The 25335-nt window shown below is 43.5% G+C and overlaps 2 protein-coding genes across 3 annotated transcripts; one reads left to right on the top strand and one right to left on the bottom strand.

Moving 5' to 3' along the window:
- Positions 1-3322: 3322 nt before the first annotated feature.
- Positions 3323-13589, bottom strand: LOC123045619 (uncharacterized). 2 transcript variants are annotated; one of them, XM_044468741.1, is made up of 2 exons: positions 13148-13589; positions 3323-3913 (listed from the first exon to the last, which is right to left on the bottom strand). In XM_044468741.1, exons 1-2 carry the CDS (start codon positions 13212-13214, stop codon positions 3435-3437), a joined length of 546 nt encoding a protein of 181 aa, XP_044324676.1. In that variant the 5' UTR covers positions 13215-13589; the 3' UTR covers positions 3323-3434. The 2 variants fall into 2 exon arrangements, with proteins under 2 accessions (XP_044324676.1, XP_044324677.1); XM_044468742.1 differs by having other exon boundaries at positions 3323-3903.
- Positions 13590-22061: 8472 nt separating this feature from the next.
- On the top strand, positions 22062-24011 carry LOC123045620 (DNA repair protein RAD50). Its single transcript, XM_044468743.1, has 5 exons — positions 22062-22299; positions 22380-22442; positions 22612-22745; positions 22825-22953; positions 23499-24011. Exons 2-5 carry the CDS (start codon positions 22386-22388, stop codon positions 23536-23538), a joined length of 360 nt encoding a protein of 119 aa, XP_044324678.1. The 5' UTR covers positions 22062-22299; positions 22380-22385; the 3' UTR covers positions 23539-24011.
- The last annotated feature ends 1324 nt before the right edge of the window (positions 24012-25335 follow it).

The following is a 25335-nucleotide window of genomic DNA, read 5'->3' as shown; positions in this document are numbered from 1 at the left end:
GTCCGAGATGCCCCTAACTGTTTAACTCATGTGCAAGTAAATCATCTATGCCGGATATAAAATAGATCACTGCCTAATTTTTGCATAGCCGGGCAAACACATAATTCTGAAGCACATTTTCTGGCAAAAAGAGCATGCAGGCAATTTTGTACATGCGAGAAAACAAACAAACAAATACTTCCGAAGGATACTACTGTGAATTAGGAACATATAAGCATCTCTCAAGTCTCACCACAAATGGTAGATTTCAGCTCATAATCAACTTCTGGCTCATGCAACAACAGTTCAAGCACACAGAGATTTTTTTTCAGTAACAAAACACAGGCGAGGAGCTATGGTAAAACTTCAGTACACACAATATCTTCAGTATTAGCATGTGCAACAATATCTTCAGTATTAGCACAAAACTTATGGCCGTTTGAGGTTCTAGGCTTATATAGAACCAAAACACCAGCAACACTGCCTACAGAATCTACTATTAGGAGTTTGAACTGGCAGCTTTCATTGTACTACGTCCTCGCATCCATTCATACATTCAGCCAGCTTGTTAAATGGGACGGATAGAGTATATGGATCGTGAGACAAATAAGTCCAACAAGTGGTCCAACAAGTGGTGCAGGTTTATCAATGAAATTGCAAGCCACTGTGTTTGGCAAATTATTGTATCTTTTTTATTCACGTAGATCAGTAGTAAGTTGCACAGGTTCATGGATCCCTTAACCCAGGGGCACTATGCACTCAACATGAAAACACTTGTTGGTAGCAGATTACCAAAATTAACAAAAAGTTGATCGATGAATTTCTGAAGATTTATTCGTGATGCGAGATCCGAGAATATAAAACTGAAAGAAATAAGAATAACATGATGCAATTAGGCACACGTGATCTATGGAGATATACGTGGGTGTATGTGCTCGAGCCCAAGCACAGGTTGGACATGAGCAGCCGGCGGCAGTGGGCAGCGCGTGCTAGATAGGGAGAGGCGGCTGGACGTGCTGGTCGGGGCGATGTACGAGCAGGGGAGGCGCGACTATGGAGAAGCTCGCCGACATGGCCGTGGGAGACAGTTGGGCGACACACATACGTGGTGCAGGCGGATCTTATCCATCGTGCCGTTCCCGCGGCAAGGCGTAGGACTGCCGGGCGTGGTGTTGTCGTAGTCAATGAGGCGAGGTGCAGCCGCCGGCGACGGACGGGAGGACGTGGCGATGCCGACCGCGGCGTTGTTGTAGGCGGAGAGGCGCGATGCAGTCGCCCCCGGCGGACGGCAGGGCGTCGGTGCGGTGTTGTTGTAGGTGGGCAGCGCGGTGCGGTCGCAGACGACGGACGGTGAGACGAGGGTGAGCAGGGGGCAGCATGCACGGAGGCGGCGGTTTCCTTGTACCAATCGTGGAAAGAACACCGATTAAGGAGGGGATTAGGGAGGCAAGTTAATGTTAATAAAGGCTCTTTTAATTATGTGTACTAAGAAAAAAACGTGGAGGGATGTGTACTAAGAAAAAAAAACGTGGAGGGAGGGAGTCATTACGTGGGGAGGGGGATGTGAAGGTTAGACGAAAGGAGCTAGCGAAATGGGAACGCTGCTCGTTTTTTAAGTAGTCTCTATCTCTACTACCTAAAAGAAACATAGCGTTCCCTCTCCCCTCTTACGTCGTCTGCCGTTCGTCGAGCATTCTGCTTCTCTTCGGCGTGCACATGGGCCAAGCCCAGCAAAACCGCGCCAGCCCACATGTCCCTCGCATGTTCTGCTCCCATCGACCAGGCGTGCTAGGTTTGGGTCGTCGCCAGCACCAGCGCACCCCTCACCTCCTCTGCCGCACCTCGCCCTTCTATGTCGGACCTCGCCGCCGCCGACCTCTGGTACGGCATCACCATCTGGACCCTCCCCACACCCTGCCAGCACGCCGCCAGACACCCTCCTCGCCCACACGCGGTGGCCTCTCTGATCCCACGGCTGCGCTCGCCCCTGTCCTCGCCGGCGTCGCAGCCTCAGGATAGGTAGACCCCAGCTCCGCCGCCTGCGGCGACAGGCCTTTCTTCCACCGCCTTGGGCCAAGGAGACCAGCCGCCTCCTCCTCTCCTGACGCACCACCCTGCACCAGCCTGAATGTTTGTTACTTACACTATTTTTTAATTCAATTTACTTTTTCAATGTAGATTATTGAAGCTCTTATGAAGTAGCGATTGACTAAAACCAGGGGCAAGATGAGGATTTGTTTGCTTGAACAACGGAGATTGCTTGGATTAAGTGGGGTGAAGATGTTCTTGTTGTCTATATCTGAAATGAAAAACCTGATGAAGATCCTTCTGAGGAAAGGTTCTCTTTGACTGTTTGTTCTTTGAACTCTTTTCCCGTCTCCTTATATTCATGTCTTAGTTCTATTTTTGGGTAGGCATTAGATGTGCCTCTTCTCGCACTGCACAGGGCCATCAACAGAGAAGCCAAACAAGCAACACTGCAGTAGGAAAAACAATGATACACGGCGCTCTCCCAGTGTGCGCGCCCAATATAATGTAAAAATGGTAGTAGCTTCTTGTTATTCAGAAAGTAAATGTAGACATTTGTTGTAAGATTCCAGTACAGGTAAGATTTTGAGGTGAGATAGTAGCCGTGTTATATTTATAGAACAAAGTTCTGTACTCAGTCTAATGTTTCGTGCCTCACGAATGAATTCAGGTAAAGGCAACAGCTGCTAGCTGCTCTGCCGCAGGTGCAAAGACAAACTTAATCCTTTGCCGAAAACAATTGCACTACGCACTAGCACAATCACCTGTAGGCAGGGGTGAAGCCAGTAGTCAATGGGTCATCTCCATACTCCAGGTTCAGCATTAATTACTATAGATTAGTGTGGTATTGCCGAAAACAATAGTACCAAGCACGAACACAATCACCTGAGTATATTACATTGGGTATACCACTGATTACTATTTGATTAGCATCAATTTCTACAGGTTTTGAAGGCAAGAGATTCAAAGTCGGGCTGTAATCTCATTGGGGTCGTTTCTTATCATCATTGGGGACTGCATGTTTTCAACAGATCATTTTTATCTCATATCCAGTAGTTTTGATGGCAAATAGACACTGCTTTACTTTAACTTTTTTGTGTGGGCGTGTCCTTTTATTACGTTGGAACTTGGAAGTGGTATGTTGGTGTTGCATTTGTGACACTAAAAGTTGTACTTGGTAATGATACCAGGTGGTATCTTGAGAATGTGTTATTTCCTTGAAATAATCACCATTGTTTTGTCACTTGGTCTTTATCACATATTGGTATACACTAGAACATAGTAACAGGCTTGCCGATCAAAACATCTGTTGACGGCTTGTTCATCTTGTATATTACTTAAAACCAGATGGACACTGAGCCTGAATACAGAATAGTTTTTTTCATCGTTGCCAAATATTATTTTGCTGTAATCAATGTGTATCTCTACTACCTAAAAGAAACGTAGCGTTCCCTCTCCTCTCTTACGTCGTCTGCCGTTCGTCGAGCATTCTGCTCCTCTTCGGCGTGCCCAGCAAAACCGCGCCAGCCCACATGTCCCTCGCACGTTCTGCTCCCATCGACCAGGCGTGCTAGGTTTGGGTCGTCGCCAGCACCAGCGCAACCCTCGCCTCCTCTGCCGCACCTCGCCCTTCTATGTCGGACATCGCCGCCGCCGACCTCTGGTACGGCATCACCATCTGGACCCTCCCCACACCCTGCCAGCACGCCGCCAGACACCCTCCTCGCCCACACACGGTGGCCTCTCTGATCCCACGGCTGCGCTCGCCCCTGTCCTCGCCGGCGTCGCAGCCTCAGGACAGGTAGACCCCAGCTCCGCCGCCTGCGGCGACAGGCCTTTCTTCCACCGCCTTGGGCCAAGGAGACCAGCCGCCTCCTCCTCTCCTGACGCACCACCCTGCACCAGCCTGAATGTTTGTTACTTACACTATTTTTTAATTCAATTTACTTTTTCAATGTAGATTATTGAAGCTCTTATGAAGTAGCGATTGACTAAAACCAGGGGCAAGATGAGGATTTGTTTGCTTGAACAACAGAGATTGCTTGGATTAAGTGGGGTGAAGATGTTCTTGTTGTCTATATCTGAAATGAAAAACCTGATGAAGATCCTTCTGAGGAAAGGTTCTTTTTGACTGTTTGTTCTTTGAACTCTTTTCCCGTCTCCTTATATTCATGTCTTAGTTCTATTTTTGGGTAGGCGTTAGATGTGCCTCTTCTCGCACTGCACAGGGCCATCAACAGAGAAGCCAAACAAGCAACACTGCAGTAGGAAAAACAATGATACACGGCGCTCTCCCAGTGTGCGCGCCCAATATAATGTAAAAATGGTAGTAGCTTCTTGTTATTCAGAAAGTAAATGTAGACATTTGTTGTAAGATTCCAGTACAGGTAAGATTTTGAGGTGAGATAGTAGCCGTGTTATATTTATAGAACAAAGTTCTGTACTCAGTCTAATGTTTCGTGCCTCACGAATGAATTCAGGTAAAGGCAACAGCTGCTAGCTGCTCTGCCGCAGGTGCAAAGACAAACTTAATCCTTTGCCGAAAACAATTGCACTACGCACTAGCACAATCACCTGTAGGCAGGGGTGAAGCCAGTAGTCAATGGGTCATCTCCATACTCCAGGTTCAGCATTAATTACTATAGATTAGTGTGGTATTGCCGAAAACAATAGTACCAAGCACGAACACAATCACCTGAGTATATTACATTGGGTATACCACTGATTACTATTTGATTAGCATCAATTTCTACAGGTTTTGAAGGCAAGAGATTCAAAGTCGGGCTGTAATCTCATTGGGGTCGTTTCTTATCATCATTGGGGACTGCATGTTTTCAACAGATCATTTTTATCTCATATCCAGTAGTTTTGATGGCAAATAGACACTGCTTTACTTTAACTTTTTTGTGTGGGCGTGTCCTTTTATTACGTTGGAACTTGGAAGTGGTATGTTGGTGTTGCATTTGTGACACTAAAAGTTGTACTTGGTAATGATACCAGGTGGTATCTTGAGAATGTGTTATTTCCTTGAAATAATCACCATTGTTTTGTCACTTGGTCTTTATCACATATTGGTATACACTAGAACATAGTAACAGGCTTGCCGATCAAAACATCTGTTCACGGCTTGTTCATCTTGTATATTACTTAAAACCAGATGGACACTGAGCCTGAATACAGAATAGTTTTTTTCATCGTTGCGAAATATTATTTTGCTTTAATCAATGTGTATATATATATATTTTCCATGGCTGCCAAACACCCCATCCAAATAAAACACAATCAATCTACGCATTATATTGCCAGATGCAACCCCCAAAAAAGTCGCCAAATGTGCAATTGAGGGTGGTGGAAATCTTGGACTGGGGAGGAGGAGATAATTTGATGAAGAAGAAAAAGAAGAAGAAAATAAATAAGAAAAACAAGAATAAAATGTCCATGAGAATTCTAAATGTATAAATTTGACATGATTAGTGTTGGACCACTAGAATTTTATGCTCCTTGTCCGTCTAATTTTATTATGCTCCCGATGCAACGCACGGGCAATTACCTAGTATATATAGAGAAGATTAATGAGATGAGAAAAAACTTTGGCCACTACTTCAAAAAATAAATAAAATAAGTGAATCTTCTTTCGCACGATGAAATGGCGCCATCTCAAGAAAATAAATAAATCGCAGGGCAAGACACGCGAAGCAACCGGCGCAAAATCCAAACCCTAAACCCCAAGAGGCGAAAATCCCATAAGTCCAGACAGAAGCGAGAGTCCCCCTTCCCAACCATTCCCTCCGTTACAGGACCCGTCAACACTTAAGAAAAAGTTTGACGACATCTTTTCTGCTACCCGGTACATGAATGCATTACTATTTACTTAATAATTTAGAAGCTGCGATCAAGGCCATAAATTTTCTTATTTGATTGCTGCAATCTGTTTAAGATGGGGTTAATCTTTCTGTGAAAGTGTGGAGCTGATGTCGAAACTAGAATCTCACTACCTTAATTTCCAAATCTAATGTACAGCTATACCAAAGCTCTCGAAGTCATAAAGAAACTTCAAAAGGACCAAGCACAGGAAATCAAGACTTTTAGGTTAAAGCTGGAGAACCTTCAAACTCTTAAAGATCAAGTATACAGGGTAATTTTTATCTTTTTTCTAGAATGCGCACAAGCATGCGTATCATACATGGTAATTTGTATCTTCATGATTGTAGAATTTTAATTTTTGTTGTGTTACTGGCTTACTGCCATGGGGGATATATATGTGATATACAAGTACATCCCTGTCATAAGGTGACAGTGATTCATTATAACACTTCACAATTCACATTACCCTAGTAGACTACTTCATTTCTGCTGCCTTTACTCTTTCGTTGTCATACTTCCCAGCTCATTTTCTACTAGATGAAAATGAGCTGGGAAGTATAACTACTAGGGTAATTTGAACAGATAGATCTTCAGTGCACAGCTCATTTTCTGCTGCCTTTACTGAAGATCTATCAGTTCTATACTTCCACTGCAGTTTACTTTAATTTTTTAGAAGGGAATGCTGCTTTTAATGCTAGTTTAGTTCCCTTACTTTCACAGCTTCGGGACAGTATTGCGCAAGATCAAGAGAAGTCAGATGCCTTAAAAGCTCAAATGGAGGACCTGAAAACAAACATCCAGGCTGTCGAAAACAAAATCCGTCGTACCGAAACAAGTATCATGGACTTGAGGAGACTTCAGGAGCAAATTAGCACCAAGGCAACAGCTAGAAGTACATATTTAACACTTCAGCAGCAACAGCATGCTGCCCTTTCTGAGGAAAATGAAGGTCAGCAATTCCTCATCATGCCAGTAATTCTAATGGCTCCTTTGCAGCATAGCGACAGTTTACCTTGCTTTATTTAGATACCGATGAGGAACTGAGGGAGTGGCAGACAACATTTGAAGAAAAAATTGCGCTACTGGATACAAAAATCGGTAAACTTGAACGAGAGATGAATGATGAATATACAAAAAATCTCTCTGCTATCTGAGACCATCAATGATTCAACACGTCAAATAGGGAAGCTCCAGGCAGAAGCTGATGTAATGCTGCAATCCTTTTCTTTTTGACTGGCTTGACCATTTCTTAAATAATAGTGGGCACTGTGGTACGATGTTAAATACAAATATGTTATTTTCAGGCTCACGTGTCGGTGAAGCACGAACGAGACTCAGCCATCAGAAAGATATTCAATAAACATAATCTCGGGCCAATTCCTGATGCTCCTTTTACTAATGCTATTGCCACGAACCTTACATACAGGACTAAAGCAAGACTATCGAGTCTCGAGGACGATTTGCAGGAAAAGAAGGTTATAATGCCTATTCTTCGTATTTTTTGGAATTTAGTCGCAAAAGTAAACACTTCCATTAGAACTTTCTGATTTTTTTAATAGTACTCAATATTTTCTAGGCAGTCATTTTGCTGCCTATTTTTGTTTGGCGTTTCAGCGTTCCATGACCATCTGATATGCTCATGCAAGGTTGCTTGCTTTAGCATACTTTATTATTCAAAGCATCTGTGCAAGTACATGGAATAAATTAGGAACGAGTCAATGCTGAAAACCTGCATTCTTATCATGTTGTCCCTTAGTAATCAAGTTCTTTTTCTTAAGCAGAAATCTAGTGAGACACAGTTAGAGTTTCTTTGGGGACGTTATCTCAAAGTAAACGTCCGCTACTCTGAAGTTGATGGCCAGATACAATCTAAGAAAGAATCTAAGGTTAATAATGGAGGACTTGCATGCATATGATATTCTGCAACTGATATATCATATACCATTTGTTGATATGATATATTAAACACCTTCCAGATAGGTGTTTTAAGGCGCATGAAAGATAAAGAGAATGAACGAGATGCTGCAGAGATGGAGCTTTCAAAGCATAATCTGGCCCGTATTGATGAAAGAGATCGGCATTTGGTATTTATTTGACCTAACTATTGTTGTCCATTGGATATATTCATCGATGTATAGCTTTACTTGGCTGGTCTGCAATTTTAATTTGTTCCGTCTCTAAGTTTAACATTCTTAATTCTAAATAAGTAAGTTGTCCCATTGTGATTCAAATAGCAAATTGAGGTTGAGAAGAAGACAAATGCCTTGGGAGAAAGAGACTATGATTTGATTATAAGTCAGAAGCGCCCAGAGATATATGCATTGGATCACAAGATAAAAACACTTCACCGGGAGAAAGATAACATAACTACTGATGCTGATGACAGAGTAAAATTAGAACTGAAGAAGGATGAATTGGAAAAGTGCAAGAAGAAACTTAAAAAGATGTACTTCTTTCCTTTCCCCTTTTAATTTCTATCTGTATTATGGTTCTAAAGTTGGTTATATTCCAATACCAATTCTTCCGTTACGAAGATTGAAATAACATGATTTATAAAATGCAGATATGATGAACATAAGGACAAATTTAGAAGTGTTCTTAAGGGGAGGCTTCCTTATGAGAAGGATGTCAAGAAGGAGATTACTCGAGCTTTTGGGTTCGTGTCACAGTTCCTTATTGATATGCTTAGTCGTCTCATGACATGTCCTATTTCGGCCCATATGATCAAAATGAATTTACTTATGTAAAGCTGTAATATATTGACTTTCTTCGATGCAATTGATCTTTTCTGTTCAAGCCATTGGTGGTTAGTGAAAACAGTAGTAGTATCTCTAATCAGGTACAGTTTGATCAACCATGTGCACATGTGTATGTATCCATTTTAAGCATGCAGGTTTGTTGTAAACATTCACATGGATGTGTATTTCAAGGGCCTAGTCTGTTAATGTGGCGTCTAGGCCTCCACATCCCATTCTTTCTTGACTAGTAATGTGGCGTCTAGGTATCCACATCCCATTCTTTCAAGACTCCATCCTGATACGGGAAACACAAAAATGTTGCACTTGACTCGACACACCCAACTAGCAATCTAGTAATTTGTCATGCTTTCATGCTGCCTTACAGATTATACCACATGTGGAACTTTGTATTCTTTTGCTACTGTTTGTTAATGGTACCACGAAACTCTGCTTGACTCAGGTTTGTAGACGCAGAATACAATGATTTGAGCTCAAAATCTCTGGAAGCAGAACAGCAGTCGAAATTGGCACAAATGAAAATTTCTGCTGCTAGAAGCCACTTGTCAAAGCTCCAAAAAGATTTGGACGGTAAAATTGGATATGACCACTGCATGCTTGCTTATTTCATAAGTACAAAGTTGATGATGCTTTCTTTGACATAATTTGACATGTAAAAGCTCCACTATGTATGAAATTTAGAAAATCAAAATCTGAGAGGTGCACACTATATCTCTCCTTTTCCTTTTAAGATGTACTTATCATTCCTTCATTTTGAGTTGGTACGTTGGGACGATGACAGATTCACTGCCAACTAAGTAGAGTGTATGCAGTTGAAATTGTTCTTTAGACAGAATTTCCCTGACCTACGGTTACATTCTTATCCAGAATAAAGTGAAAGTAATCAAAGTATGTGAAAGATCCATTTTGATTATCATCAATGTATTGGACAATGCACCACACTGGACTATTGGGCATGCTTGATTTTGTCTCATAGTGTAGTATGAACCTTCTAGTTGTTCCAACTATTACTACATAGAGATCAAGGGTAACCATCTGAATTCCATCAATGTTACCTTTCGTGCAGCAAAAAGAAACCATCTGAACTCGAAACTTCAACCCATTACTAAGGTATCTGTTGACATCAACACTTACCCCAAGATTCTGAAAGATGCCATGGACGACAGAGATAAACAAACAAAGTAGGTATCCATAATTGTAGCTATCTCTTTAAGCCACATCTTCTTTCGATGCCCGATTCAATGCTTTCTTCCTATTTGCAGTACGTACAATTATGCAAAGGGAATGCGGCAAATGTATGAACCTTTTGAAAAAGTGGCCCGCCAGCAGCACAAGTGTCCTTGCTGTGATCGTGTTTTCACACCTGATGAAGAGGACATCTTTGAAGAAGGTGGATGATTTAGTAAACATAGCTGCCTTTTTCGTTTGATTTAGAGTTACTTTGTGCTGGATGATTTCTTTCTGTTGATGTTGTTGTCTGGTGCATCTTTCCTTCAGCAAAGGACTACAGGCACAAGTACCGCAGAGCGCCTGAATGTACTGGCAATCGAATTATCAAATGCTGAAGACTTTTTCAATCGATTGGATAATCTCCGTGTGGTTTATGATGAATATGTGAAACTGGGGAAAGAGAACATAGCTTTAGCAGAGAAGGATTTGGAACAACTTTTGGCAGATGAAAGTGAGAAGGCGCAGATATTCAAAGACGTTAGTCATCACTCTCGACACCACTTTTATTTATTTATTCTCATACGCAAAATAAAGATAGAGACAGTCAAACATAATACCTTAGATGACCTGTGTTTCTTAGCTCTACTATGTGTCCTAATAAAGATTCTCCACTCCTGAGGCATAATTCTAGCTATCCTCTCTCTACGTCAAGTGTCAAGTTGTAGTAAATCGGTTTATACTCCCCCAGGTCCTTTTTACTCTGCACATTAGATTTCTCAGAAGTCAAACTTCATAACTTTGACCAAATTTATATTAAAAAGTTATCAACATTTACTGTATCAAATATATATATATATGAAAATATATTCTAAGATGGATCTAAGGATATTGATATTGTATTTTGAGTGTTAATAGTTTCTTGTATAAACATGGTCAAACTTCAAAGACTTTGACTTCATACAAATCTAATACGCGGAGTAAAAAGGACTGGAGGGAGTTGTACGGATGTACAAGTCCACTTGTGTAGATATTATGCTCTTTGGGAATAGGCCACGGAATGTTTCATCCTCTTCAGAGGGTTGGTAAATTATTTTGTTTGCAAATCTCCTAGGTCACATCCGTATGATGGTTGTTTGGGCTGTTCTTAAGCTTAAGCCCTTCGACAATGTGTGATGTTACTTTGGGTAATTGATATAATGGTCTGGTTGATAGCAGCATTGTCATTTGAGAAACTTACTTGAACCTTTTGCAAACACAGTTCAGGTCCGCTGTCTTATGAGAAATGGATTTTCACTTTGTCACCCAACAGTAAATGTAGTATCTATTTATAAACATAATTTATGACGTATTCTCTATTTTGCTCTGCTGTGACTTGTATGATTGACACGTTGCAGCTTGTGAGTGCTCTTGCTCAAGTTAAAACGGACAGGGATGGAGTCGAAGTCTTGTTACATCCAGTTGATACTATCAACAGGCATGTGCAAGAAATACAGGAGTTAGAACCACAAGTCAAAGATCTTGAATATAAGCTTGATTCTCGTGGCCAAGGTGTTAAATCTGTCGAGGAAATCCAGTTGGAGCTGAACTCTGTGCAGAGGGCAAGGTAATGGTTTTCGATTTACCCCAGAATTATAAGATCCTCTGCCTGGGAATTGAGAAAATAGTTCTTCAGGCAACTTAATTCCAGTAACCTTTGGAAATTAATAGGAACACTGGAATTATTACCCATGATCCATCCCAACCATCCCACATTATCCAACCAAACTTGTCATGTAGTGTATCGTTGCCTTTTTGTGTTCTCCTTTCCATTTCCATGTATATCTATTTATTGGTCAATGCTGGCCAGAAAAATGAACTAGAGTTGGCTAAAGAGCATTTGCATGTGTGTTTGACACTATGCAAGCCAGAGCCAAAACATTAGTCATTGACGTCCATGAGGCTCATACCATGCGCTACGGTGCTGAAGTATGTAACCGATGCCATACTCCCAAGAAAAGCTCGAATGACCTCAGGGTTGGCTTTGGTGATCAATCAAACATATGCGAAGTGTGTTCAAATGTTAAATATTCAATCTGTCACCCATGAAACAATTGAATTAGCTTATTCTTCTTACTTTTTTTATGACTTGCTATTGGAGGCTCAATATGCTGGTCTGCGTACATATCTTTCTGGCAGGGACACATTGATCAGTGAAGTAGACGATCTCAGGGATCAGCAAAAAATACTTAGCGAGGATCTGTCAAATGCTCAGATGCGGTGGCATGATCTTAGGGAAGAAAAACTAAGAGCCTCAAGTGTATTGCTGAAGTTCAAAAAGGCTGAAGAAGATTTGGTACTTTTTGCTGAGGAAAAAGAGCAACTGATCATAGATCAGAAGGTATTCATCATTCATTGAACCTCCATTTCTCTGGTTAATAGTTTCTCTACTGAAATACTGTACCAGAATGAAATCTCTGGGCCTGTCTGGATGTTGGAACTGAATTAGGCCAATGGGGTCTTCCATTCAATTTCAGGTTGAAATGGATTTGTCCACAATTCTATTTCTGTTGTTTGGATGACTTGTGAATTGGAGAGCATTAATACTGGACTCAATTCCAAATGTTTTTTCATATGGAACTGGGTAATATTAAGGGCCACCCACTAGTTTGATCAGTTTATAGCTCACTTGACCAACTTTGGGAAGTACTGGGTGCATGCAAATTATACTTGTGACAGATGGTCTAGAACCCTGAAGGCATGATTTCATTATTCTTTTTGTTGCACTCCTATGTAGTTTCGTGAGATACTTACCCAAAACCACCACAGTTGAGGCTGATGGTCTAGATTTAACCCTGAAGGCATGATCTCATTAATCTTTTTGTTGCACTCCTATGAAGTTTTGTGAGATATTTACCTAAAACTACCACAGCTAAGGCTAGGGTAACAACTTGATACCATATTTCAGTTAGGGCACGAGGAAGAGCACTCTGATAAGCTCACAAAAAGAGCAAAACTAACAAGTTAGCCCCACCTGTCGTGCTGATATGGCGAAGACAAATAAGTTTGACCGACTGATGTGGCAAATGAGATGCAGGCCCCACCTGTCAATGACTAAACGGTCATCTCCTTCACAACATTTTTTCTATGGAGCATTCCATCGAGCACCTTTTGTGCGTTCATCCTCTGGTCATTGAAGAAGGCACGCACGCCATGGGCACGCCCGAGCAGTGACCAGAGGAACGGCGGGCCGGACGCCTCCATCCCCGCCAGCTCACACTGCTCTTCCTGTCCTCCTACCAAGGCGGTGACCACCTTGCGGAAGCTGGCATACGCGGCGGCGCGAGCAAGTGGGGAAGGGGCGAGTGGCTCACCTTGAGCACGTATGCGTGCTCGGACGCGCCGACGCCAGGCGTGAAGAAGATGACCGTCGTCGTCCATGGCGAACTCGCCAGTGAACTCCGTCGCGCTGCCCGCCGCCGTCGCCGTGTCCAGGAGCCAGCGCGGGAGCTGCGCCTCCTCGCTAGCCCTGCCCGCAGGCCAGCACGCCGACGCCAGGGGTGAGGCGGCCCTGGGCTAGCTCGAGGAGGGCTCGGCTGCCGTGGCCATGAAGCTCTCGGCTCGGCCGTCCATGCCGGCGGGGGCGGCGGCGGGCTTCGAGGGTTCATGGCGCGCGGGGAACAGGCTGAGGCGGCCCGGGGCTAGCTTGAGCAGGGGCCCGGCTGCCATGGCCATGGAGCTCTTGGCTCGCATGGGCAGAGATGGCTCGGTCGCCCATAAGCTGCTCGATGCAATGCTCCATAAAATAATGATGCGATGAAGATGATCACGTAGTCAATGACAGACGGAGCCCACATCTCATCTGCCACATCACCTGGTCAACATTTTTTTGTGCTTGGTCTTTGCCACGTCAGCCCGACAAATGGGCCCAACATGCCAGTTTCGCTGTTTTCGGGAGCTTATCAAACAATTAGTGATCTTCGTTATTCGTTAGGCGCAGATATGGTGGTTCCTCGTACCCTGGCTCGAATATTGTACCAAGTTGTTGTCCTAGCCCCAAACTGTGATGGTTTTGGGTAAATATCTCTAGTTTTATGCATCAATAACACTATTACTAATGCACTTGTGCACGATGACCTAATACATGCTAAATGTTTATTTCTTATGGATTCAGCATTTAGAAGAGGCTCTTGTTCCATTGTCAAAAGAGAGAGAAAGCTTGTTGCAAGAGCATAAAGCTTTGAAGGAAAGGCTTGACCAGGAGTATGATCAGCTAGCTGAAAGAAAAAGGGGATTCCAGCAAGAAATCGACGCACTTGGAACCCTTAACACACGCATCAAAGGGTATATATTTTTCCACTCCTTCTCTTTCAGTTTGTCCCACCTTTCCCACTTACTTTGACTAAAAAAATCCCTCTTAGGTACCTGGATGCAAAGAAAGTAGAGAAGCTTAATGAACTGCAGGAAAGGCATACCCTATCCCTGTCTCAGTTACAGAAATGTGAGGCAAGAAAGCAAGACATCTCGGTTGAGCTTGACAAGAGCAAACAGCTATTGCGCAGCCAAGATCAATTGAAAAGAAACATTGATGACAATCTGAACTACAGGAAAACAAAGGCTGAAGTGGATCGACTTGCTCATGATATCGAGTTACTTGAAGAAAATGTGCTTTCCATCGGCAGCAAGTCCACAATAGGAGCTGATCATAAGCGGCATGCTCAAGAAAAGGAGAAGCTTCTTTCAGAGGTATTGTGTCTCTCATTCCAAATAATTGACAAAGTTGCATCTAATAAATGCCATTATTTTCTTACCTATTTAGGGAAACATGAACATGCATTTCACCAGATAGTACATATATTATATATTTCTAAAGGGTAAAAATGCATGTCCGTTGTTCAACTTGCAGAGGTGTGTCACCTAGGTCCTGGTACTTCGAAAATGCATGCGTTTGTCCTTATGGTAAATTAGTGAGTCATCAGATGTCCTTGCTTAATTGACTTGCATACTGCACAGAAGATCTAAAATGAGGAATTTCATAGTACAAGTATCTAAGTGCACAAATTAGGAAGTTCAAGAACGCATCATGCATTTTACTCTATTTCTTAGTGTGAAACTTTATCACATATGGCTTATTTATCTTGGCAATCCCTACAGTATAATAGGTGTGAAGGAACAATTTCTGTTTACCAAAGTAATATTTCAAAGCACAAACTTGAGCTTAAACAGACACAATACAAGGATATTGAGAAAAGATATTTTAACCAACTTCTCCAACTTAAGGTAGGTGGCATGATCTTCCAGGTTCAGATTCTCCAACTTTCTGATCTTATTACTTGATAACAAAACTGATGTGGCCGCAGACAACTGAGATGGCAAATAAGGACTTGGAGCGATACTATGCTGCTTTGGATAAGTGAGTACCCTTTCACGGCAAAACGGCAAATCTGACCTTTCACTGAAAGTTGAGGCAAAAATGACCCCTCCCAGAATATATGGATGCTCCCTTCTACTAATAAATCCTTCTTTGGCCTTTTTAGTGCTTCATCTTAAACTTTCTTTACGATGGCACACTTGTATTTCTGTAGGGCTCTTATGCGGTTCCATACCATGAAAATGGAAGAGATAAATAAAATAATAAAGGAATTGTGGCAGCAGACATACAGAGGCCAATATTTTTTTTTTGAAAACCCCCTCCATGTATTAATTAACTTAAAATGTTCATACAATCATTCGTTACAAACTTTGCCACGCAGGGCGGAACAGAATGAAACATAATACCATCAGAACTATTATCAAAACTAAACTTTGCAATCTCATGAGCCACCATATTAGCCTTTCTGTTGATCTTAGAAATCTGTAAATTCACCAACAACTTTGAGACATCTACAGCTTCCTTCTTTAGATCAACAAGGGATGATCTGTCCATATATTCTTTACCAAAAACGGAGGCTACAAATGAACAGTCAGTTTCCAAAATGACGGGCATGTCTAGAGTCATACCAATATATAGGCCGGACAAGGACGCTCTAAGTTCCGCTTCCTCAACGCTGTAGCAAGTACCAATATAATCCCAGGAGGATAGGATCACTTGTCCATGGTGATTTCTAACAACCACCCCCATGCTCGCAGCTTTAATGGCCTCCACAAAACTTGCGTCGACATTAATTTTATAGACGTCTGGGGTAGGTGGCCTCCAAAGAGTAACCTGCCTCTCAATGTTATTGGTTGGCTGAAGATCCAACTCCACTTGCTTCCCCTTACTGCATATCTCCACCTGCATTTTAGCAAGACAAGACGAGAAAGATGCCCAATAATTTTCGACAAAACTTACCGAGGCTGAGATGGATTCCATTCCCTTACCAAAGATCAAATCATTCCTCAAGTGCCAAGCTCTCCAAAACATGAATATAGTTTGCTCACGAACAGGCGTAGTTAACTGGTCCAATAGAATAAGGAACCAATCCGGTCCAGAATATTTGAAGGTCTCCTCCGCTGGTAATTTCCAAACTTCCTTCAGAGCCATGCGGAACGCACGAGCCTTGGGACAAACCACCAAAGCATGGAAAATACACTCATCATCAATACCACATATTGAGCATGTACCTAGAATAGTTTGATGATGTTTAACCCTATTGAGTTGAACCGCCAAACTATTAGAAGCAGCCCTCCAGGCAAAAATTTTAATTTTTTGGGGGACATTAGCATTCCAAATAAAATTCCAGAGCCTCCTATCCCCATTTATGGCATCACTGGAATTGCCAGATACACTCCTCGGCTCTTTAAAATTCAGAGCTAGTCTATACGCACTCTTCACGGAGAACAAGCCACTTTTCTCGTGGTGCCAAGCAATAAAGTCTCCCTCGCCCACTCAAAGAATACGGAGCTTTAGAATTTCCTCTGCATCATGAATATAAAATAGATGCCTTATCAGGTTCTCATCCCAACTCCTGGTTGCACTAAAAAATAACTCGGAAACCAATTTGATCTTAGTTCTGCTCTTTTTACCACAAATTTGTAGGCCAGGTTCCCTAGGGATCCAATTATCCCTCCAAATATTTATACTAGTCCCATCGACCACTCTCCAAATAATGCCTTTTTTTAGCAATTCAAGGCCATGCATAATTCCTTGCCAAGTAAGGGAAGTAGCTTGAGGGAATACAGTATCAATAAGGTGCCCGTGAGGATAGTATTTAGCTTTCATCACCTTAGCACACAGAGAGTTCGGAAAAACCAAAAGACGCCAAGCTTGTTTCGCCAGGAGTGCTTGATTAAAAAGCCGAAGATCACGAAAGCCCATACCCCCTTCACTTTTTGGTCTCGTCATCTTATCCTAAGCCAGCCAATGCATTCTTTTCCTATTCTCTTCATCGCCCCACCAAAAATTCCTGATAATCTGGGATAACTCCTCACACAGTGAAGCGGGGAATTTAAAAATACCCATTGCAAACACGGGAATAGCTTGAATAACAGACTTGATCTGGATTTCTTTCGCTCCGCTCGAAGCATATTTTTCAATATAATCTGAAACCCGCTTGAGCACCTTATCTTTGGTGGATTGAAACTTACCTGCCTTCATACGACCTTCTGGAATAGGCAAGCCTAGATATTTATCCTCAAAACCATCAATCGTGATTTTAAGGATAACCAGGATAGACACCTGGTCTTCCATAGAACAATTTTTGCCAAATAATATGGAGCATTTATCCGGACTTAATAGTTGGCCAGTTCCCTCCTCATAAGCCGACAAAATGCCTTTAATATTCAGAGCTTGCTCCAAGTTACCCTTAAAAAACAGGAGACTATCATCAGCAAAAAGGAGATGAGATATACCTGGGGCATGTCTGTTTAGCCGGAACTCTTGAATAGCCCCTCTTGCCGAAGCATCATTAAGTAGCAACGACAATGCTTCAGCCACAAAGAGGAATAAGTATGGTGATAGTGGATCCCCTTGCCTGAGACCACGAGAAGGATGAAAAGGCTCTAACAGCTGGCCATTCAAACGCACAGCAAACTTCACAGTGGTAACACAAGACATGATCCACTTAATCCATGTTGGAGCAAAACCATACGCTTGAAGCATTCTTTCCAAGAAATTCCAATCGACACGGTCATACGCTTTAGCGAGATCCAACTTATATGCACAAAATTCACCATGGCTATCTTTTAACGTATTTAAAGAGTGCATACATTCAAACGCGATAAGTGCATTATCAGATATTGATCTTCCAGGGATGAATGCACTTTGGGTAGGAGAAATCATACCATCTAGCAGAGGTCTCAGTCTGTTGACCAGGCACTTAGAGATAATCTTATAAATCACATTACAAAGACTGATTGGACGGAAGTCTTTTATGGACTGAGGATTCTTCACCTTAGGAATAAGAACAATAGTTGTATTATTTATCCCTTCAAGCATAGTTCTAGAAATAAAAAATTGCTGGATGGCACGAACAATATCCTCCTTAAGCAGCCCCCAATTTCTTTGAAAAAACCTGGCACGAAATCCATCTGGCCCCGGGGCCTTTAACGGCCCTATTTGGAATAGGGCATCGCTGATTTCTTGCTCAGAAAATGGTTTACAAAGATCCTCATTCATTTGATCAGTCACCAATGGTTTCACAAGAGAAATGATACGGGACGGATTAACCACAGAATCACAGGAATAAAGATTCTTGAAAAAATCATTAGTGATACCTTTTATTTCATCCATATCCTGAGAGAGAGACCCATCTCTTCTTTTGATGGCAGAAATATTATTTTTCTTCGCTCTCCAAGTGGCCTTCCTATGAAATTTTTTTGTGTTCCTATCTCCCCATTTCATTTTATTCAGACATGATCTCTGCTTCCACATAATTTCTTCCTTTAACAGGAGCTCATCCATTTCCTTTAAAATTTTCTTCCTTTCTACTATTGCTTTATGATCACTTCTGTTAAACAACACACTTAGTCTTTTGTGAGCAGATTCAAGTTTTTGTGGCAAATATCCAATGTGAACCTGACTCCACCCATGAAGAGACTTCATCAACTTGTCCAGGTTATTGGCAACATCTCCCAGATTATTGACTCTAACATTATTATTCCAACACGAATCAATCTGTACTTGCAGCTCCGCATCTTCCCTCTCCCAATACGCTTCATATTTCAAATGTTTAATAAATGTGCCAGAACGAGGAGCTCCCATCAATTCAATAAGAAGAGGGCAATGATCTGACCTGGAACTGATAATATGCGTTACCTTGCAGTCAGGAAAGATAGATGACCATTGGGGGCACGCCACCGCCCGGTCCAGCCGCTCCTTCACATTCTTGTTACCTTCCTGCTTATTGTTATAGGTCCAAGGAACTCCATGAAAACCCAAATCAAACAAGTTGCATTCAGACATGATCTCACGAAAATTAGCCATAAGTTTTGGTGACCTTTGATCCGAGAAAAATGTTCATCTTGTCACATAGCCTCATTAAAGTCACCAGCCATAAACCATGGACCCGACCCAAGAGGTTTTATACGCCTTAACAATTCCCACATAACATACCTTTGGCTCGCCTTCGGCTCCCCATAGATAAAAGTGCATCTCCACTTAGTGCCAGCATCGTTGGAAATGTACATGTCAATAAAATGTTCCCCATATTTGTTTAACTCCAAAGTGTACAGGTCATCCCAATAGACCGCTAATCCACCTCCTTTGCCTGGCATAGAAACAGCAAAAACATTTTTCATACCCAAGCGGTAGCGCAAACTCTCAACATACTCTTTATTTTTTCTTGTTTCAGAAAGAAAGATAATGTTAGGCCGGTGTGTCTTTGAAAGGCACACAAGTTCTTGAACTGTTCGAGGCTGACCTAAGCCTCGGCAGTTCCAACATATCATTTTCATGGCTCCTGACGGGCGTCATCAAGTGCGCCCATCAGTTGACCGGCAGCCCCAGGGCCGGTAGCTTCCTTGCTTATACCCCCAATTTCCTTACCATCGCCTACGGACTCTCTCCTATTTTGATCCTCCTCCTCTCCCACAACTATCTCCTCTGTAATATGAACAGTGGAGCCTTCTATGCCTACTACAGATTCAACTCTCTCAACACACACACTTTTACATGTCATACTCATATCTAGAGCACCCTAAACTCTATGCTATTAGTACTGGAGCTATTCATGCTAAGAACCATGTCCTTGTCTTCATCCGGTGAGCGCCTCTTGCTACCAGCCGTGCCCTCAAGCATTGCAGCAAAGGCCGCCTTGCCGCCGGAAAGATCGCTGCCGCTGTTCGGCGGAGTGGGGATGCCAAAAACCGCATGTTTAACACATGCGGCTTGCAGCATAACCTTCTCGTCCTGTTCTTGTCGGTGAAGCCTTTTCCACCGCTGGACTCCAGCAGAAGTGAGGGCTTGCCATTGGGCGCCAACATCAGCACCATCGTCACGACCATCCTTGTGAATGGCCACCTGAACCTGAGCTTCGCCCTCAAGCCGCTGCAGCTGCACGCCCACAGCAGCAGCAGAAGCCAGGGTCAGCTGGTGCCCCGGCTGTGCATGCACCTCAGCAGTTGCACCCCCAGCCTGCTCCTGAGGCCGCTGCTGCATAGGAACATCAGTAGCATCACTCGCCTGGTCTTGGATCAGAGCCATAGAGGCCCTAGCAGGATCATCCAAATTCCTCTTGTGTCCACCTCCATCCGCAGGAGATGACCCAGGGGTGACCAGGTTGATGTTGAGGCCCCCCCTAGGCACATGAAGTTGAGGATGATCAACTTGGCTTGCCACCAACTGGTTCGGGGGCGCCGGCAACCCCTCCTGGGTACCCGCATCCCCCGCCACCTTTCCCGCAACATCTGAAGAAGGACCCGAGCCTGCCGCAGCCACTGAAAGGTTGCGCACAGCCTTGGAAACCGCCGAAATGACTCTGTCCGACAACTTTGCCCCGGTGCTTCCGAAGTCGAGGAATCATGTCGATGGAGAAGTTTGGCTTGCGCAGTTCCTTTGGCATGCTGCAGAATCTTTCCGTAGTGTGGCCCAGGATGCCACAACAGAAACAAAAATTTGGAAGTTTCTCGTATTTCACCTTAAACGTGATCTCGTCCTTGCTGCCGACCGGAGTGAACCCAACTTCCTTCTTCAGCGGCGTGTCCACCTTATGCTCCACTCGAATGCGGAGATGCTCGTCAAGGATCATCTTGTTCCGGTGGGACACCGCGATGACCTTGCCGAGCTTCTTGCCGAAAGTCCACCCCATCTCCTCGGTCTTCAACACGAAGGGCAGCTTGTGGATTTGTGCCCACAATCTGATGGAGTTGAGGTCGACCTCCGCTGGGTTGCCCTGGCCGTCGAAGTCGGCGAAGATGACGACGTCGTTGTGGAAGTGCCAAGGACCAGCAGCCAGGACATGCTGCCGATCCCCCTCCTCCGTGAAATCCACCACGAAGCGTTTGTCGATGCTCGTGACCATCTGGGCCCTCGCATCACCACGAAGCCGCCAGGGTCCTTTGAGCTCATTGACGACGGCCGAAGGATTGGCTGGGTACGGGGAGAGCACTCGCCCCACAGCCAGCTTTCCCTTGACCGCACTCACCATTGCCTCCATGTCGATGACGATTGGCGAGTCATCGAACTCGACCATCTTGGCCTTGCCATGCCTGCGGAGAGGAGGAGGGCGCTCCGAAGCAGAAGTGAAGCCAACGGAGGGGTTCGGGGGAGTGGTCAGGGCTAGGCCTGACGGACCCCCGACATCACTCCTTCCCTTTCCGACCGTGGGCGTGGCTGGGGTCGCCGTTGGCTGCATTGCGGCCGGCCCTTCCTCAGGGGTTCTGGACCCAGCACCACCATCACCCGACCCAGCAATGGTCAGGTTCATCATTCCTCGACCTTGATCCTCGCCTTGGCCTGCCATGGACAGAAAGTACAGAGCAACAGAAGAAACTGGTATGGAGCAGAACACTGTAGACTGAAGAAAACAGAGCCGACCCCCCCGCAAGAAATAAGCTTGGAGTTCCTCAAATTTCGCCTCCAATTTAACAGGATTAACTCCCCTGTTAATTCCTTTAGCCTCGTCCGGCCTCATTCCTGATCCCCTTTTGAAAATCAAACCAAACCCATCAGAAACGGCCCCCAAATCCTCCTCATTACTCACCGGATTTGAAGCCTGGACCCTTAATTCCGCCGGCTGGATCGCCGCCCCTTGTCCCGCATCCGTACCTCCGGTCATCTCCCTTTTCAATTTAGCCGCATCCAAATCAGATTTGAGAAGCATCGCAGCCCTGCTCTGCATCCGCCGCAGTAACTTCTGCGGGTTCCTCGCTCGGGAGAGAAGGTCCCTTCCGCGCGCCTTGAAGGTGCTCCAGTCCTCAACGAGGAGGCCACCCACCCCTCGCCGCTCATCGCGGCCGCCGCCGGCGGCGGCGCCTCCATGTTGACCCGGTCGTGGGTCGCCTCGGCTATCGCCAGAGAGCCTGATGTACTCCATACGGCCAAGATATTGATTGCATAAGCATCAGTTCTGACTCCGAGGGTGCAGGCACTCGATCATATAGCTATCGTGTAAGTTAAATTAGCTACACGTTTGACGATCCGAGTTGCTTGGACCGCTGTTACATTTGCCTGCTTGAACCATCTTGTAGGTTGTCATGCAAAATGGTGGTGCTGAGCTGGAAATGCGAGGGCGATGCAGTGCTGGCCAGAAGGTGAACTTTGTTTTGTTTCTTTTGTCATCGTAAACTTCGGTTGCTGTAGTAACATCTTCTTTGCAGTCTTGTTTGAACCAATAACTGTGTTCGAATAATGGTAGCACGACCTTATGAATCTGTTGAACATGGAGAATCATATCTCAAAGTTATCTCCACTGCTGTTCAGGTTCTTGCTTCTCTTATAATCAGACTGGCACTGGCAGAGACATTCTGTCTGAATTGCGGCATATTAGCTCTGGATGAGCCAACCACCAATCTTGACGGGCCGAATGCGGAGAGCCTAGCTGCTGCCCTATTGAGGTAAACCTTAGGCATGGCAATTATATTATCATTTTGGAGCTTATTTTACCATTAACTGAGTCTCTTGTGTGTGCCATAGAATAATGGAAAGCAGAAAAGGCCAGGAGAACTTCCAGCTGATTGTAATCACCCATGATGAGCGGTTTGCTCAGCTTATTGGTCAGAGGCAGCTTGCCGAGAAGTACTACCGAGTTTCCAAGGATGAGCAGTGAGTTCACACAGTTTTTTCTTGAATCTTTTTCATGCCTCCGGACTTCCAATGTTTGCGCTTTCGTGCAAGCAAGCCCTCAAAGGATGTTCGTCGGAATTCTGGACAGTTTTAATCCTTGGGAAATTCTCCTAATGATGATTCTTTGATTTGTAGGATCGTACACCACAGGATTTTTCCTAAGCATTCCACTGCACTGCATTTAATAGAAAAAATACCATTGACTCAAACTTCTTGGGAAAAAATACCATTTGACCAGGAGTATGATACTACAATCAAACAAGCATTTCTGCAAATTCAGTTCTGTAGGATTCAAAATGTTTGCATGACATTGCAATTCTGCATTTTTGCGTTTTTGTTCAGAATCGTGTGGACGAGAGAGTGCACGCATAGCTGTTGATATTATTTGGTTTCTTACCTCGAATATTCATAAATGGGTGCTGGATCTAAAAATTTGGCCTGTGGAGTAGAATAAGATGAAGATATTCAATCTCACAGTATTTGGTTTTCCGTGCTAATGGTGTACCTTTGACCGAACCTTGCAGACAACACAGCAAAATTGAATCCCAGGAGATATTTGACTGACGATGATTTCTTGGTGCATATATGCTCTTAGAGCTAAATCTGTTTACCGGCCAAGCGGGCGCGGTTCAGTATGATGATGGGCTGTCATGGAGAGAAATGGGTCCCAGCGAACGAGCGTGATATCCGACTAGGTTCATTAGTTTGGTTTCTGTGCATGCATGCAATTGGCCGTTTTTTGTTGTCCATAATCTGAAGGTGGTACTGTGTTGTCTCTTTTTATTCTAAAATTGACTCCTTATGCAGCCTCTAAACAAGCGAAAATGGTCCGTGGAAAAATGTGCGGCTGCTTTTCTTCCGCCGAGCGCTAGCAGCGAAAAGGGAGACCTTTATTTTCTTTTATCGTCAAAAATATTTTCCCGCACTTCAAAAAATTCTGAAAAGAGTTCACACACACGCGCGTATTGTAGAATAACTATTTTGTACGCCAGTTTAGAACGGCAGCAGACTAACCTGAAATTGTATAACGTAGAAAGTTGTGAACTGCTCGTTGGATGAACCGTTTTTGTGCGTTTTCGTCGGAATGATGCATATGTTATGCCATTGGAAAGATATGGACCAATTTTTTACATTCCTTTTGTTTAAGGAATAGTTTTGAAAGTGGCGTGAACCCCGTCGAGTGGCATAGAGCATATTTTGTGTTTTTGTTTCATATCACTTCTGGAAATGATGCAAATGATGTCAATAAGACAGAACTTATTCATGTAGAGTCTCCAAATTCCTTACGGTTTAACGAACATTTTCTAATACACATTTCTGATACATTTTGAATACACAATGAATATTTTCTAAACAACCGACTAACATTTTTTCAATACACAATAAACATCGTTAGAAAAACATGATGAACATTTTTCATGATGAACATTTTATAATACACTAGGAACGATTTTTGGTACATTTTGAATACACAATGAATATTTTTTAAACAACCAACTAACATTTTTTCAATACACAATAAACATCGTTAGAAAAACATGATGAACATTATAAAAAACCGAGTTGGTGATAATGGTGTGCCTGCCATCTTGCAATATAGACCGTCCGATCTATATTTAACGGATAGAAAGCAAACTATGACAATTTTGCAAAAAGATACCCTCACCTCTCTCCACATTTGCAGATAAGACCTTCCTTCGTCCATCCTTTTCTCCCACAACCTCATTGCTGATTAAAAAATGAAGTCTCTAGAACAATCTGGCATGGTGACCGCTGCCGGCGTCGTCCATCCCCATGGCTCCGCTCAGTCCGATCACCAATCACCACCACGCCCCACTCATCCTCACCTTATCTCTCATCTTTCTCGAGATATAATTAGTTTTTACACATGAGATTACTCCCGCATGGGTCAATCACAACATGTGTTTTATAAAAAAAACATCTTGATGTTCCGTGCAATGCACGAGCATCTTGCTAGTATATTATAATACACGACGAATACTTTTTAATACATTTATAATACATCACTCATGCACTTGCCTAAAATCTCTCCTCTATCCAGTCCCTGAAAGATACATGACATGGGGATACCCTCCGGTCCATTAGTTCTATCCCCACTAATGGAACATGGCATGAGGATACCCTCCGGTCCATTAGTGCTTCACTTGTCCAACCTTCGAGTAGCCCATCTCTAAAAACGAAGGAAAAGACTGCATTGTTTCAAAATTTTCCTACGAAGGCCTCGGGTCCTGATGCCTTCTCAGCTCACTTCTTCTAGAAGCACTGAGATATTTGTGGAGATGGGGTGACGAAGGTAGTCCTGCAATTTGTGGAAGACGAAGAGAGTGCTTAGAGCATTAA

Source organism: Triticum aestivum, chromosome 2B (genome assembly GCF_018294505.1).
Source record: "Triticum aestivum cultivar Chinese Spring chromosome 2B, IWGSC CS RefSeq v2.1, whole genome shotgun sequence".
Taxonomy (NCBI): Eukaryota; Viridiplantae; Streptophyta; class Magnoliopsida; order Poales; family Poaceae; genus Triticum; species Triticum aestivum.
Note: the sequence above shows the minus strand (reverse complement) of the source record. Positions and strands in the feature narration are given on the sequence as shown.